Below are 17,239 nucleotides of genomic sequence, written 5' to 3'. Positions count from 1 at the left end.
AAACAGAGAGAAAGAGACAGAGACAGAGACAGAGACAGAGACAGAGAGATAGAGACAGAGACAGAGAGATAGAGACAGAGAAAGAGAGACAGAAATAAAGAGAGAGAAATAAAGAGAGGGTTGTGTTGGCGTTTCTATCAGCTGTCATGATTCATGAATGATCAGAATATTCTAGTGAGATGTAGTCTCATCTGACGTGTGTGTGTGTGTGTGTGTGTGTGTGTGTGTGTGTGTGTGTGTGTGTGTGTGTGTGTGTGTGTGTGTGTGTGTGTGTGTGTGTGTGTGTGTGTGTGTGTGTGTGTGTGTGTGTGTGTGTGTGTGTGTGTGTGTGTACTGGAGGTGCGGCAGAGGGGGAGAGATGCTCAGGCAAGATTGTGAAGTGACCGTCCTCTGTCCGTCTGTCTCTCTCTCTCTCTCTCTCTCTCTCTCTCTCTTTCTCTCTCTCTCTCTTTCTCCTTTTTCTCTCTCTCTCTCTTAGGCCCTATATAACCTCTGGCCATGCAGCTGTGAGTCACAGTTACAAGTGTTGGCTCAGCAACAGCAGGTGTGTTAAGTGTGTGCATGTGTGTGTGTGAGTGAGTGTATGTGTGTGTATGTGTGTAAGTGACAGATCACATCAGGGGTTAGAAGTGTTTACTTAGTTCCATCTCACACAAACAGGATTATTTCAATCAGTTTTTCAGAGACTGAAATCACCTGGGCTCAAACAGCCTGTAGGGCAGGTAAAGAGAATGGACCAATCAGCTTTCATCCTGAGAACGACAGCGTTACTTCTGCTGGTGGCGTGTGTGACAGGTGAGTCCTCTAGATCATTTAAATGGACGATTAAGTTTGTGTTTTGGTGTGTACAGTAATTGTGCAGTGATATCAATATAATACGATGTCAGTGTAATCAATCAAAGTTAATCAACGTTCCTATAGAGACCAAGTGGATATTTATCATGTCTTTATTTGTATTTACCATAATCATGTTGGGTTATGTCTAATATGTACTCTGTGAGCAACTTGACATGTATATGAAAACATACTTGGTCAATAAAGTGATACAGTCAAATATAGAATATAAAACGTTATTTTATAGTAGTAGTGTAAGTACTGGAACAGTGAACTAAACTTGGTCATTTGAAAGTGTTTTAAAATTCCATGTGATTCAGTTTTGAGAAGCAAAAATCACGTTTTATTGCTGTGGGAAAACTGCAATAAAACAGATATGAATGACTTAAACCCCTATATTTCATACAGAAATAGCAGATCTACAAGCTGATAAAGTGTCACAACACGATGCCTTGCGATCTATGGTCTAGGATCACTACTCGTAACTGACCTACTGAGCTAATTTTGCCCACGCTTCCTTCCTTTTTTCAGTTTGAATTGACTGTTTTTGGTATAAAGTTAAGATAAACCTTAATTGATCCCTGTGGGGAAATTCACAGCATGAGTCAAGAAAAAGATTTAGTCAGTGTCACAGTCACAGACCTGTCTCATTGATTGTACTGTCAAGGTCTTGTATTTCTATGTATTGTGTTCCCTGGTCTAGTTTTCTTGGTTATGTGTCTGTTTGCCCCAGCTGTATCTCATTTGTAATTACCCCTCACGTGTATATCAGTCTTGTTCCCAGTTAGTCCTTGTTGAGTCACTTTGTCACATGTTTTGTTTTGAGATGTTCTTGATCACCTGTCTCCTGTATTAAAACACCCTGGCTGCCCTGCGTTTGGGTTCTCATCTCACCAGCTCGTGGTGAGAACAGAAAAGAAAACGAAATATATACTGTATGAAGTTTCTGCTCGACACAGAGAATAAGTAAGTCTGTCAACAGTAATCTTTGACAGGCATCTGTCACGGTTCTGTAGTGTACATCCTAGCAGTCCATGTAAGTGCTTCAGAGTCAAAGATGGAATCAGTAATCCCAAAAGAACAGACATTGCCAAAGTCAAAGCAGAAATCAGTAATCCCAGAGGGCAGAGAGGACAGCGCAGGTCTTAATCTCTCATGTGGGAGTCAAGTTTGGTTGTGGAGTCTGAAGGCTACTGGCACAAAGGATGTCCAAGTGACTTTGTGGTGGGCCGAGGAGGAATGACTCTGTGACTCATAGAGGGGATGGGAGGGGTTTGTGGGAGGAATAAACTATAGCTAGCTTGTTTGTTAAACTAGCTATAGTGACTGAGGCAGGATACTATTTTTTGTTGCCAGATGTTAGTAGCTCAAGTAGTTCATCCCAGAAACAGGTAACATTATGTGGAGGTGTTAATTGACAATAGACAGCTGTACAGGAAATAAATACATAAAATGTTTATTCATTGACTTGGATCAAAGTTGTAACAAGTGCAGGACACAGGGGGAGAGCCTTATTTATTACACTAATGTACACAAATACCTTGTTTAATGGGAATAATTAGGTTATGGTATTTATTAATTGCTGTTTTTAGGGATATAACCCTTGTTTTTAACTCATGACAAAACATTTCCATGCACAAATAAATGTTGGGGGGAAAATTGCCCTCTTAATTGTCTCCGCCAGGCCGAAAGGCATGGCGAGAGAGTATGTTTTACCCCCTGTCCGTCCGTCCGTCCGTGTGTCCATCCGTCCGTATGTCCGTGTGTCCGTGTGTCCATCTGTCTGCGAGCAGCTAATCTCCGGCACCGTTGGCCCGCTCTCTGCGAAACTGTGCACACACACTCCCTGGATGCCAATTCAGAACCTCTGCCCCAAATTTTTCACATGGGCCTGTTATAGCGCCACCAGGAGGCCGATTTGTGCAAAACCCATTTTTGGATATTACTCATACAGATTTTATCCAAACATCACGCAAATCGGTACACAGTATCTCTATAGTCATGTGATCAACTTGGATCTCTCCGATTTTCCATTTTCCATCTTGATTGGCTAAAAATGGCTTCCAAAGTTTGCAGGAGTGCTCCGTTTTGAACAAAATGCCTCAAATCATGAACACAGCATGCAATTCCCGTGAAATTTTGCACGCATATTTCCACTATGCCGAGGAAGAAATGCCACTTGAATATTTTAGAATCAGCCTCATGGTGGCGCTATAACAGGCCGATTCGTGTTTTTACCTATAACTGCACCGATCTGTGTAAAACTTTGTATGCACACTCCCTAGAGGTCAAGGAAAAACCTTTGCCCTGCATTTTTAACATCTGCCTTTACAGCGCCACCAGGAGGCTGACTTATGTAACAATTTTTTTATATTACTCCTTCCAATTTTATCCAAATTTCAAGCAAATCGGTACACATGATCTCTATAGTCATGTGATCAAGACGGATGTGTTTGATTTTTCATATTCCATCCTGATTGGCTAAGATTGACATCTAAAGTTTGCAGTAGTGGCTTGTTCTGAACAAAATGCCGCAAATCATGAACGCAGCGTCCCATTGCGGTCAAACTTTGCACGCACATTCACACTTTGTTGAGGAACAAATGCCACCCTTTTAACATTGGCCTGTTATAGCGCCACCAGCAGGTCTAATTTAGCAAACTTTTTTTTTTTAACAGAATGCCTCAAATCATGAATGCAGTGTCCAATTGCCGTGCCAGGCCTAAGAAGAAATGGCACCCTTTTCACATTGGCCTATTATAGCGCCACCAGGAGGCCACAATAGCCTACCTGACCTGGCGGAGACTTGTGCTCCGAGGAGCACTTTTTGTAGTTTATATATTTTTTTTTAAGATAACAGTGTGTACATGACCATTTCTATAGCCAGCTATTGCCTTAATCACTGTAAGATACTGTGTATTACTGTATATTGTATACAGTAGGTGTATTACTGTGCTTGTAAACACACTCCATGTTGGCACACTGCTCTGATGGCTGTATTGACACTGCCAGAGCTAATACTGTATATAGGTCTATTCTATGGGTTGGTTTCTGTAAACAAACACACTGTCGTTCATTGTGTTATATATGACACATATTGCAGGCTACAGTGTTCAAGCTGTTGATGCGGTTTGGAATGATGTGCTAACATTTTAATTCTGAGGCATGTTTTAATTCTTTGCTTCAACCACGCAGCTAAAGACGGTCGGTCAGTCGGTTAGTCTGTCTCTCTGTCCAAAATGTAGAGCAAGAGCAAGAGCTGGTCACAGTTTATCACAGATTAATCTCGTCTGGTGGTGAGTTGGTTCAGATGGCGGGGGAAGCCTCTGGACAGACCTGGCAAACCCAAGCGTGTAGTGCGGGTGAACTGGGAACGTTTGGAGGAGACCTCTGTTCGGAAGGAATTTAACTCCCACCTCCGGCGGGACTTCTCTGGCATCCCTGTGGAGGTTGGGGGCATTGAACAGGAATGGGCAATGTTCAAAGCCTCTATTGCTAAAGCTGCGGCTGTGAGCTGTGGTCAGAAGGTCTTAGGTGCCTCAAGGGGCGGTAACCCTCGAACACCCTGGTGGACAGCGGTGGTCAGGGAAGCCGTCCGACTGAAGAAGGAGGCCTATCGGGGTATGATATCCCAGGGGACTCCAGAGGCAGTTGCAAGGTACCGACAGGCCCGAAGGGCGGCAGCCACAGCTGTGACGGAGGCTAAGCAGCGGGTGTGGGAGGAGTTCGGGGAATCCATGGAGAAGGACTTTCGGGCGGCACCAAAGTTGTTCTGGACGACCATACGGCACCTCAGGAGGGGAAAGCGGGGAACCATCCAAGCTGTATACAGCAAGGATGGGGCTCTGCTGACTTCAAGTGAGGAAGTCGTAGGGAGGTGGAAGGAACACTTTGAGGAACTCCTAAACCCAATGACATCAGACCCACCCTCCCTGACAGGAGCAGAGCCTGAGGATGATGGGGGATCGGCGTCAATCTCCCGGAAGGAAGTCACTGAGGTAGTTAAACAACTCCACAGTGGCAAAGCTCCGGGGGTTGATGAGATTCGTCCAGAAATGCTGAAGGCTCTGGGTGTTGAGGGGCTGTCTTGGTTGATACGTCTTTGCAACATCGCGTGGAAGTCTGGGACAGTACCGAGGGAGTGGCAGACTGGGGTGGTGGTCCCACTTTTCAAAAAGGGGGACCAGAGGTTGTGTGCCAATTACAGAGGTATCACATTACTCAGCCTCCCTGGGAAAGTTTATGCCAAGGTACTGGAAAGGAGGGTCCGGCCGATAGTCGAACCTCAGATTCAAGAGGAGCAATGTGGTTTCCGTCCTGGTCGTGGAACAACTGACCAACTCTTTACTCTGGCAGGGATCCTGGAGAGGGCCTGGGAGTATGCATATCCGGTCTACATGTGTTTTGTGGATTTGGAGAAGGCATATGACCGGGTCCCCCGGGAGTTTCTGTGGGAGGTGCTGCGGGAATATGGGGTGAGGGGGACCTTGTTGAGGGCCATCCAATCTCTGTACGCCCAAAGCGAGAGCTGTGTCCGGGTGCTCGGCAGTAAGTCGGATTATTTTCCAGTGGGGGTTGGTCTCAGACAGGGCTGCGCCTTGTCACCTATCCTGTTTGTGATTTTCATGGACAGGATCTCGAGGCGAAGTCGTGGCGGAGAGGGTATACGGTTCGGTGAGCTAAGGGTTGCGTCACTGCTTTTTGCGGATGATGTGGTCCTGATGGCACCATCGGTCCGGGACCTTCAGCTCTCACTGGATCGGTTCGCAGTCGAGTGTGCGTCGGCTGGGATGAAAATCAGCATCTCCAAATCTGAGGCCATGGTTCTCAGCAGGAAACCGGTGGATTGTGCAGTCCGGGTAGGGAATGAGGCTTTGCCCCAGGTGAAGGAGTTTAAGTATCTCGGGGTCTTGTTCACGAGTGAGGGGAGGACGGAGCAGGAGATCAGCCGGAGAATCGGAGCAGCAGGAGCGGTATTGCAGTCGCTGTACCGCACTGTGGTGACGAAAAGAGAGCTGAGCCAGAAGGCAAAGCTCTCGGTCTTCCGAGCAATCTTCGTTCCTACTCTCACCTATGGTCATGAAGTGTGGGTCATGACCGAAAGAATAAGGTCGCGGGTACAAGCGGCCGAAATGAGTTTTCTCAGACGGGTGGCTGGCATCTCCCTTAGAGATAGGGTGAGAAGTTCGGTCACCCGGGAGAGACTCGGAGTAGAGTCGCTGCTCCTTCGCTTGGAAAGGAGCCAGCTTAGGTGGTTCGGGCATCTAGTACGGATGCCTCCCGAGCGTCTCCCTAGGGAGGTCCTCGCTGCACGTCCCACTGGGAGGAGACCCCGGGGCAGACCAAGGACCAGATGGGCGGATTACATCTCCACACTGGCCTGGGAACGCCTCGGGATCCCCCAGGAGGAAGATGCTAATGTTGCTCAGGAGAGGAAGGTCTGGAGCTCTCTGCTGGAACTGTTGCCCCCGCGACCCGACTCCGGATAAGCGGTTGAAGATGGATGGATGGAATCTCGTCGAATCATGTTTGTCTAAAAATATCCCATTGGAATGGATATAAAATAATGGAAACTGCATACTTAGCTATTGGTCCAAGCAGGATCGAAAATGGCTGACTCAGCATGTCCTGTATCTGTATTAGGAATGTTTCAAGTGTTGGACAAGGTGGATGAAGTGGATTGTCTAGGAGTTGCGGAAAAAAAGAGGGGGAAATGGTGTGCTATTACATAACTTTAAAACATTTATTTGAATTATGTTCACCCCTCCTCTCCTCTCCTCTCCTCTCCTCTCCTCTCCTCTCCTCTCCTCTCCCTCTCCTCTCCCAGATGCTAAAGTAGACATCATTGGCAACCCAGACGTGAAGTTAGGAGAGGAAACCCTTTTGTTGTGTAAAGGTAAGTAACTACTGAAATGATAGGAATATTATTGTTCAGATGAATCTTTCCTGTATCTTGTCATAAAGAATCAGTAGAAGTTCAACTCCTCTCCTCTCCTCTCTCCTTCTCTCCTCTCTTCCACCCTCCCTCGCCTCCCTCCATCTCCTCCAGTGAATGGAGAGGGGGAGATATCCTGGCAGAAGGACAGGGAGGACGTCGACACGGAGGAGATGACTGTCAACAAGCTGGACGAGACGTCGGCGACGCTGCAGATCACTAAAATCAAAATGTCCGACGCCGGCAAGTACACCTGTCAGGTTGAATACGACGGTGGACACCGAGATGAAGCGACCATGACGTTATTTGTTTACGGTGAGTTTGAACCCATTCTGTGCACAATTCTATGCCTGTGTACATTTACTCAAGTACAATTTTGAGGTACTTTTACTTTACCGGAGTATTTCCAAATTTCTACTCCATTACATCTCAGAGACAAATATTGTACTTTTACTCCACTATAATTATTTGAAGAATTTAGTAACTAGTTACTTTGTAGATTTAGATTATTATTACAAAACATAGTTAACTACTTCAGCCCTATTTAAACTTTGGCTTTTTGAAAATAGCCGATCTACAAGCTCACAATGCGTTGCATAGGCGACGCATTGTGAGCTTGTAGATCGGCTATTTTCAAAAGATTTTTACACATTTTATACTTATGAAATGGGACATTCTGCCAAATGAATACTATTACTTTTGTACTTTAAGTATATTTTGATACCAATACGTTTGCACTTTTAATCAAGTAAATTTTGATCACCAGACTTTTACTCGTGTTTCCACATTGCACTATTGATACTTCTACTTAAGTAAAAAATGTGATTATATGCCTGTGTGAGACACACTTAGTGACACAATGTGACTAACCTCTCCGTTGTCTGTGTGCTCTCAGAGGGTCCATCATTTGGCAGCACCCAGACCTACCATGAGTTCCTGCAGGGTCAGGAGGGAGTGGTTCCATGCCTGGTGTCTGGCCAGCCGGCCGTGGAGGTTCAGTGGTTCAGAGACCAGAAGGAGATCCTGTCTTCTGGTAGGGACAGCGTCCAAGGCCTGCATGGGCCTCCACTGTGGGGCACAGGGTTTAGTGCAAAAAACATAACGCTAAATAAACAAGTGATTTTGGTATGTTTACTGGCTGTGAGAAATCATCATGACATCTTTTTTTTTGTCACTTAGAATTTGTATTCCTTTTTTATAACACACAAACAAACAATACACAACACATAAAATGAAAAAAAGAAAAAGAAAAACACAACATAATACCCAAAAGGAAAAAACTAAAACCAAACACTTTGAACCGACAACTGTTCACATATGCATCATTTTGCTAAACAAAATCTTAATGGTCCGTTCACACAGGCAGATAAAAAGATACACGCTATCATTCATTTTCAATGGAAGCCAGCGACATGAAGATACAAAGATACATCCGACGTTTGTAGCTGCATCCACCAGCTGCCAAGTCGTTGATTTCACTATTTAACACACCTTAAAGCAGAGTGGTTGGTTGAACACCAGTGGAACAGTAGAGAGCTGTGTAGTGCTATGGCTTTCTGCATATGTACAAACATTACTGAACTGGCCTCATGTGAAGACATAATATTGTCTGAATGTCTCCCTTCTCTCTTTCTTTCTTTCTTTCTTTCTTTCTCTCTCTCTCTCTCTCTCTCTCTCTCTCTCTCTCTCTCTCTCTCTCTCTCTCTCTCTCTCTCTCTCTCTCTCTCTCTCTCTGTGCTTGTCTCCACCCAGAGGATCCGCGGGTTCGCCAGGCGTCTGATAACTCTCTTCACATCAGGGGGGCGACCAGAAACGACACTGGCAGCTACGCGTGTCAGGCCAAGATCAAAGGGAGACCTATCACACTCGCTATCCAGCTCCCCATCTCCGTGGTCATCAATGGTAAGTTGTCTTAAATGTCAACTACAGTAACCAGAGCACTGCTTAATTAATAGCTGAACACAATCATGTATGTCTGAACACGTACTTTAATAACAGAATATACATTTGTCTGAACAACTGAGCCATACACTTTCTTTCAGAGCAGACATTGTGCAATGAACTGAATCCCAGCCAGAACCTTCTATTCTGTGCCTCAATTCGTCTCCCTAGGTTCTAATCCACTATAAATGAACTTCTCCCAATGAATTCCTTTTGGGGGGAATCCATATCCAATTCAATTCAATTTCAGCTTCATCCAGCTGATGACTGTTCAGATGGTCAAGATGACCACACTTGAGGGGGGGGGGCACTTCTGATGTGTATGTGACCTTGTGAATACCAAATTGAAAGAGAAGTGCAACCCACCTGACCTGCTGTCTGTCTTAATGAAGAAACAATGCACTAGAGTAGACTGTGTTTGAATAAATAATAATTGGTAGGCTATATACAGTAACATAACAAGCAGGCAACAGGAAGGTTTGGTGGAAGGATAGTGTGGATCACAGACACAGTCAGTCAGGCCGGAATTGCAGTCCCCCACTGGACAATGGCCAGGGGCTTTTATTCAGCAAAAAACAGAAATAAACAATAAACTTGTAAACGCAAAAATAATACCGTCTCCCTCTGGAGCTACTGGCTCATAATTATGATATATGAATGTAAATGCATACATAACATGTTGCAGTGGTGGAAAGTAACTAAGTACATTTACTCAAGTACTGTACTTAAGTACAATTTTGAGGTATTTGTACTTTACTTGAGTATTTCCAATTTCCAATACTTTTACTTCTACTCCACTACATCTCAGAGGCAAATATTGTACTTTTACTCCACTACAATTATTTGAAACCTTTAGTTACTAGTTACATTGCAAATATGCATTTGTACATTATAAAACATACATTAACCACTTTAGCCTTATTTTATACCTAGACTATTTGAAAATAGCCGATCTACAAGCTCAGTGAGCTTGTAGATCGGCTATTTTCAAACATTTTAGTACTTTTACTTTTGGTACTTTAAGTGCATTTTGATGCCAATACTTTTGTACTTTTACTCAAGTAAATTTTGAATGACAGACTTTTACTTGTAACAGAGTACTTCTACATTGCAGTATTGATACTTTTACTTAAGTAAAACATTTGAGTACTTTTTCCACCACTGCATGTATATGAATATACCATAATGCATTGTTGTCTGCAGCTGCTCCAACGGTGCGTCTGAGGGAGGAGGAGATGACAGTGATGTCCGGGGCTCAGAACAACGTTTCCTTACTGTGTTTGGTAGATGGTTCACCTCAGCCCAACATCACCTGGACTATGTAAGACACAAAACATTATTGCTATTATTATGTTAACTTCTTAAGCACAATTTTATACTTTGTCCGTATGTCAGTGTCACGTGAAAATCGCAGATCTCGCGTAAGCCGATCCACTACTTTGAACATTTTTTAAATGTTTTGAAAATTGTTTTACATTAAAGTTTTGCTACATTTTTACAAAGTGGTTAGGGAAAGGATTGCTATTCTTCATTCATCATTTTCCTTTAATTGATGTGATATACTTTCTCTTGTATAATAAGAATAAGAATAAGACTAAAATATATAAATAACTGCAGAGACAGAGAAAGGTGAAAGGACTGTTTATTTGTGGTGAATGAATCTTTCTGTATTGATATTTACACTTCTGTTGCTGACTCAGTGCAGTGTTAATGTAGCATGCCATCCTGTCTCCTACGTTTGTGCGTGTGTGCGTGTGTGCGTGTGTGTGTGTGTGTGTGTGTGTGGTTGTGTGTGTGGCTGGCTGGCTGGCTGGCTGGCTCGCTGGAGGAGCGTGTACTGTATGAGAGACTTCCTGGTGATTTTCTTATCAGCTTAATGTCCAGTAGCGTCGCTCGTCTGCTTCCTCCTTTCCCCTCCTGACCTCCATATCAACTTATTGTTGTGTTTGACCCAGCCTAAACTCTATAGTTGGACGACGGGGGTCCCCCAGGGCTCTACACTAGGGCTATGCTCCTTTTTTCCCCTCAAAAATCTCTTCCCAAAAAATACCCAGCAGCCAATGAGGTATCTACGTTTTTACAGTGAATATATATATATGGGTACTTCACTCCACTCTGCTTCCCTTCTCTCTCAGGCCAGTGACCTTTGACCCCTCCCGTCACCAGTTTAACTCGGACCGCAGTGAGCTGACCATTCAGGCGGTGTCCAGGCGTGACTATGGAGAGTACGCCTGCACTGCCAAGAACAAGGTGGCTGAGGGCAGTGCTACCATCAGGCTCCATGTCCATGGTTGGTCCTGTTTTTTATTCTGTTCCAGTGGCTCCCAACCTGGGGTGCACGCGCGCACACATACGCACGCACGCACGCACGCGCGCACGCACGCACGCACGCACGCACGCACGCACGCACACACACACACACACACACACACACACACACACACACACACACACACACACACACACACACAAAGCGGCTATCTCTATTTTTCTACTTTTAAATTATTTTTAATAAATCAGTGCTGTTGAACACACTTTACGTCTGTGTGTGGGTTTTACAAATATTGAACCAATGAAAAGTATTAAAAAGGTGCTTGACTAAACCTCCTAACTCCATTGGATCCTTAAACTGTCGGACAAACCAACTTGTGGAGTTACAGTAGGTGGTTTGTCCATCATTGATTAGAATGACGAAGTCAGATGGAAAAAAATATCTCCACATTAATGGGCAAAAGCCTCCTAACTCCACTTGAGCTGTATTTGGGTAAAGAGATGATAATATAAGGACACATTCAAGTACCTGCCAATGTATAAAGTCACCATGCCCACTTTGATGAGGCAGTGTTGTGTTGTTCTAAAAACATGTTTTCTTTTTTTCATTTCCTGAAAAGTTAATATTTTGGACATAGCTGGTTTCTGCCGACAGCAGAAATGAAATATTTGAAAGTTTTTGCCTATAATGACATTCCCAAAATAGGGAATAGGGATGCCAGGCTTAAAGTACATATATCTGTGAAAACAGTAATCACCTACTGTAAATAAAACATGATACTGACATGATACTGACCATGATACTGACATGATACTGACCATGATACTGACCATGAAACTGACCATGATACTGACATGATGATACTGACCATGATACTGACATGATACTGACCATGATACTGACATGATACTGACCATGATACTGACATGATACTGACCATGATACTGACATGATACTGACCATGATACTGACATGATACTGACATGATACTGACCATGATACTGACATGATACTGACCATGATACTGACATGATACTGACCATGATACTGACATGATACTGACCATGATACTGACATGATACTGACCATGATACTGACATGATACTGACATGATACTGACCATGATACTGACATGATACTGACATGATACTGACCATGATACTGACCATGATACTGACCATGATACTGCCATTATACGCTTTCTAATACTTGTGTGTGTTTTGCAGAGCATCCAGAGGTGTACCTGAACCTGAAGGAACAGAATGTGCTGAAAGGACAGAGGATGACTGTGACCTGTAACGTGACGGGTCACCCCCAGCCTCAGCTATGCTGGATCAACAAGCAGAACGGACAAACGCTGGTTAGGACACGCACGTACATGCACACACACGCACACACATGCTGTTCTGTAGTACAGCGAGTACAGTACAATACTGCAATTACACTGAAAACGTTAATATTGTAATTCATTCATTATTATTTAACTTTTCACAGCTGAAGGCCCAGTCCAGGATTTATTTGAGAATATATGTTAGTACTATGTTCACATGCACTCTGAATCAGTTTAATTTGTAGATGGAAAATATTTGGAACTTTATTACCCAATCATAAATGTTTACAAACAATACCAGTATAAACAAAACGATTACAACCCAAAAAATACAGTGTCTAAAGTTTAAAGGGGCTACACCATGAATTAAAAAAATATTTATATTATATATTTTCCCTGCTCTCATTAGAATACGGCCAATGGCGCCGGTTGTAAACAATAAGGGAGGTTGAGACTGAAAATGAGGGGGCGGGACTATTAAAATGAGGTCCCCATGGTGACATCACCATGGTGAAAATGTGAAATGACCTGTTCAGACACGCCCGTTCAGAAAATCCATGAAATGAAGATGAAAGACTGAGTGTTAAAACAAATATGTATAACTAGAAAAAGTGCTCCTCGGAGCACAGGTCTCCGCCAGGTCAGGTACGTTATTGTGGCCTCCTGGTGGCGCTATAATAGGCCAATGTGAAAAGGGTGCCATTTATTCTTAGGTCTTTCACGGCAATCAGACACTGCATTCATGATTTGAGGCATTTTGTTCCAAAAATGTGTTTTGCTAAATTAGACCTGCTGGTGGCGCTATAACAGGCCAATGTGAAAAGGGTGGCATTTCTTCCTCGGCCTAGTGGGAATGTGCGTGTGAAAATTCACGGAAATCGCAAGCTGCGTGCATAGTTTGAGGCTTTTTGTTCAAAACGGACCAATCCTGCAAACTTTGGAAGCCAACCATAGGCAATGAGGATGGAACATGGGAAATCGGACAGATTTGTGTTGATCACATGACTATAGAGATACTGTGTACCGATTTGCATGACGTTTGGATAAAATATGTAGGAGTAATGTAAAAAAAAAGGGTTTTGCACAAATCGGCCTCCTGGTGGCGCTATAACAGGCCCATGTGAAAAAATTGGGGCAGAGGTTCTGAATTGGCATCCAGGGAGTGTGTGTGCACAGTTTCGGAGCGACCGGGCCAACGGTGCCCGAGATTAGCTGTTCACACACAGACAGGACGGACGGACGGACGGACGGACGGACGGACGGACGGACGGACAGACATACTCTCACCATGCCTTTCGGCCTGGCGGAGACAATAATATTAATAATCATGGTGTAGCCTTTAAAACACATGTATGTATCTCATGTATGTATCTCTTATTAATAGTGACATTCCCATGAAGAGCGGAGTCAATCAACTAGATCAGGGGTTTTCAACGTTTATCAGGCCAAGGACCCCTTAGCTGAAAGAGAGATAAAGCAGGGACCCCCCCCACTACATATTGTATAAAATTGTGTTGCAGATTAAACCTTTTTCATAGATTTCATAGATAGCTTCATAGACTTGTTTGACAGCACTATCATTAGTGTTGGATTGATGTCAATGTACATTTTCAGACATTTAACTCACTTAAACCATCAATACTTGGTAAACTTGACCTTTCACTCTACAATCTCTGTGAGCTTGTAGATCTGCTATTTTTGGCTAATGTTTCCCTCAGAATAGAGATGCTAGGGTTCAAGTGGTTAATGTAAAACAAAGTTCCTATCATACAAATATTTGGTGGGTGGCCCCCCTGTAGTAACTCTGAGGACCCCCTAGGGGTCCCGGACCCCCTGTTGGAAGACCCCTGAGCTAATCGATAATAAAGACAGTCTCACTGGTCGGTTGGAATAAAAATGACCTATATGTCTCTCCTGTTATGATACAGTGGAGGACTTCCAAATATCTTATGAATAAACATCTCATCAAATATTTCAATTATCTTGATCTTTTGCATTTGTCCATGGTTGAAATAGGTGTTATATAAAATACGTACATACTGTAACAACTGTTCTTGTGTGTGTGTGTGTGTGTGTGTGTGTGTGTGTGTGTGTGTGTGTGTGTGTGTGTGTGTGTGTGTGTGTGTGTGTGTGTGTGTGTGTGTGTGTGTGTGTGTGTGTGTGTGTGTGTGTGTGTGTGTGTGTGTGTGCGCGCGTGTGTGTTTCAGGATTCTACATCAGGCCGAGTGCAGGTGCTAGACGGAGTGTTGATGATTGATGATGTAGCGCCCTCTGATGGCGGTCTGTATTCCTGCATGGCTGTCAGTCCCTCTGGCAATGCTTCTAGGGATATCAGACTGAAAAGTAAGAAAATATTCATCAGGTTCATGATCAATCACTCACTCCTTCAGTCAATCAAACAGCACAGGGTTTGATGTGCTCAGGGCGGGTCTAGGGGGGTCCATGCCTCTGCTTTTGATATCCCTCCTCTGGTCATTCAGTTTTTTTGGCCGGTGGGGTTATGTTTTATCGCTGCTTCTGATCAGACTGAATTAAATACATTCAAATAGGCTACATGCATACATGGGAAATGTACTTTAGACTGTCTGATATGTTTGATATTATGTTTGAAAATTATGATCACAATTCAACAATTTAATTAGAAATATTTGATAACCACGTTATATCACCCTGGCATCCCTATGTTGGGCAAATTAGCCCAAATTCATCACCATTTTTTAATTCATAGCAGATTTACAAGTGTCATCCTGACACGTTGTGAGCTTGTAAATCTGCTAAAATAGCCAATAGATTGGCTATTTTCGCTAATTGTCACAATGAAGTATTCTGCATATGACAATTAGCGACAATAGTCAAGGGCTTAAGTTGATAAGAAAGTGCCCCCCCCCCCCCCCTATTTCTTTTGAACCCTGAACCAACCAATGAACCAATCACGTAATGTTCAGATCCTCTGAGTCAGTGCTGTGTTGGTTCTTCTCTCTTCTCAGCTCAGCCTGGACTTCCTGACGCTCTGTCTGTCTCTCCTGGACCCACATCAGTCTACTTCTCCCTTCAAACCCCGCCCATCAGCGGAGGAACACCAATCACAGCCTTCACCCTGCACTCCAGGCTGGGCCCAGCAGACAAATGGGCGGAGACAGTGGTCCCGGCCTCAGGTATATAACCCCTCGTTAGGAGCGATTATGAATGAACGTATGAATAAATCAGATAATGGGATTTAACCACCTTTCAACCTGGCGTCCCTATTTTGTGTCAGTATGCCAGTATAGGCAAAATTATCAATAAATAAATTGAATAATGTCACAAAATGTCACAAACCGTTACGACCGTTGGACTTTGTTGAAGGACAAAATATAAAACAAGGCTTAAGTGGTTCATCCAAGATTGTTTTCTTTCTGTGTGTGTGTGTGTGTGTGTGTGTGTGTGTGTGTGTGTGTGTGTGCGTGTGCGTGTGCGTGTGCGTGTGCGTGTGCGCGTGCGCGCGTGTGTTTGTGTTTGTGTGTATTAGACCCGCTGGTCATCGCTGGCCTCAGACCGTACACGTCCTACAGCGTGCGGTTGGCTGCCATCAACACTGTGGGCGTGGGGCCGTTCTCACAGACACACACTGTCCAGACACAGGGCATACGTAAGTAATACGCACACTGTAATACACACTGGCACGCACCACTGAAGTACAACTAACACACACTAACACACAGGGCGGCAGTGGCCTCAGGAGGTAGAGCCATCGGAAGGTTCTCGGTTCGATTCCCGGCTCCCCCTATGTTTGTGTCGAAGTGCTTTTGAGCAAGACACATAACTGCTCCTGATGAGCAGGTTGCTGCCTTGCATGGTTCCCTCCACCGTCGGTGAATGTGATGCACTTTGGATAAAGCCACTACATAAATGTACCATTTGCAATACACACTAACCACACTGTGATACGCACTACAATTCTGAAGTCCTGACTCAAATTCAAAATGATCAAAAGTAGCAGATCTACAAGCTCAAAACGCTTCGCTTTTGTGTGCCGCTGTAGTTTGATCAGTGATCAAGTACATTTACGAAAAAAACACAAAAAGTTAAAATATGGAGATAAGAGGTTTCTGCCCGACAGCAACGAAATGAGTCCGGGTATTTTACTCATGTGGTTACGAAGCATCAAGCATCAAAAGCACTAATTTATCCAAAGAGTGAGAAAATAAAAGGGCTGCTTACAAATGGACTACAATTATCAGGCTTAGAAATGACCTAAAGACTACATCGTCGTGTTGCAATCGATTTCTTTCTTTATGTATGAAAGTAGTTCTCTAACAAACTATATAAAAATTGCATGAAAACCAAGGAATCCCAGAAATGTGATGAAAATCCATGACCCATATCAATTAATTTTTTGTTTTGTTTTGGGACACAGTGATTAAAGAAAAAAAACTCTATGGGATTTTTGAATATGCAAAAATCTTCATGACCCAGGGGCTGTGGTTTTGACGTCAGGCCTTGGGTACTCTATACACACTAACACAAACCACCAATACACACTAACACACACTACAATAGACAATTGCACACACTGCAATGCAAACAGACTCTACTAACACTCTACCAATATACATACATGCTACTACACTGCACTACTCACTCTCAAACAATACATGGTGATAGAGAAGTGTGTGTGTGTGCGTGTGTGTGTGTGTGTGTGTGTGTGTGTGTGTGTGTGTGTGTGTGTGCGTGTGCGTGTGCGTGTGCGTGTGTGTGTGTGTGTGCGTGCGTGCGTGTGCGTTTTTTAAGTGTGTGTGTGCTTGCTTTTTCCACTCATATGCTCTTATTCATTCATTTGCTAAATCATCTGCCATCATGTCCCCGCTCGATGCCCACTCACGCTGCTGATGACATCATTGCATTCTGCTGACATAACTTTTACAGAAGGTAAAGTATGCATATTCAT

The 17,239-nt window shown here is 43.7% G+C and overlaps 1 protein-coding gene across 3 annotated transcripts in view; it reads left to right on the top strand.

The window, feature by feature from the left end:
* The first annotated feature begins 504 nt into the window (after window positions 1-504).
* ncam3 (neural cell adhesion molecule 3) overlaps window positions 505-17,239 on the top strand; it is a 25,142-nt gene continuing 8,407 nt past the window's right edge. For all 3 annotated transcript variants that reach the window (XR_013933080.1, XM_080426977.1, XM_080426976.1), the window contains exons 1-11: window positions 505-795; window positions 6,662-6,730; window positions 6,884-7,084; window positions 7,665-7,802; window positions 8,522-8,671; window positions 9,914-10,031; window positions 10,846-11,000; window positions 12,209-12,342; window positions 14,520-14,655; window positions 15,300-15,467; window positions 15,821-15,940. Coding sequence is in view for 2 of the 3 variants with exons in the window: in XM_080426977.1 (XP_080283103.1) it covers window positions 732-795; window positions 6,662-6,730; window positions 6,884-7,084; window positions 7,665-7,802; window positions 8,522-8,671; window positions 9,914-10,031; window positions 10,846-11,000; window positions 12,209-12,342; window positions 14,520-14,655; window positions 15,300-15,467; window positions 15,821-15,940 (1,453 nt within the window). In the remaining variant the exon portion in view is untranslated. The remainder of the gene's footprint in view (window positions 796-6,661; window positions 6,731-6,883; window positions 7,085-7,664; window positions 7,803-8,521; window positions 8,672-9,913; window positions 10,032-10,845; window positions 11,001-12,208; window positions 12,343-14,519; window positions 14,656-15,299; window positions 15,468-15,820; window positions 15,941-17,239) is intronic.

This window comes from Gymnoscopelus braueri (assembly GCF_963280865.1).
Source record: "Gymnoscopelus braueri genome assembly, chromosome: 4".
Classification (NCBI taxonomy): Eukaryota; Metazoa; Chordata; class Actinopteri; order Myctophiformes; family Myctophidae; genus Gymnoscopelus; species Gymnoscopelus braueri.
Note: the sequence above shows the minus strand (reverse complement) of the source record. Positions and strands in the feature narration are given on the sequence as shown.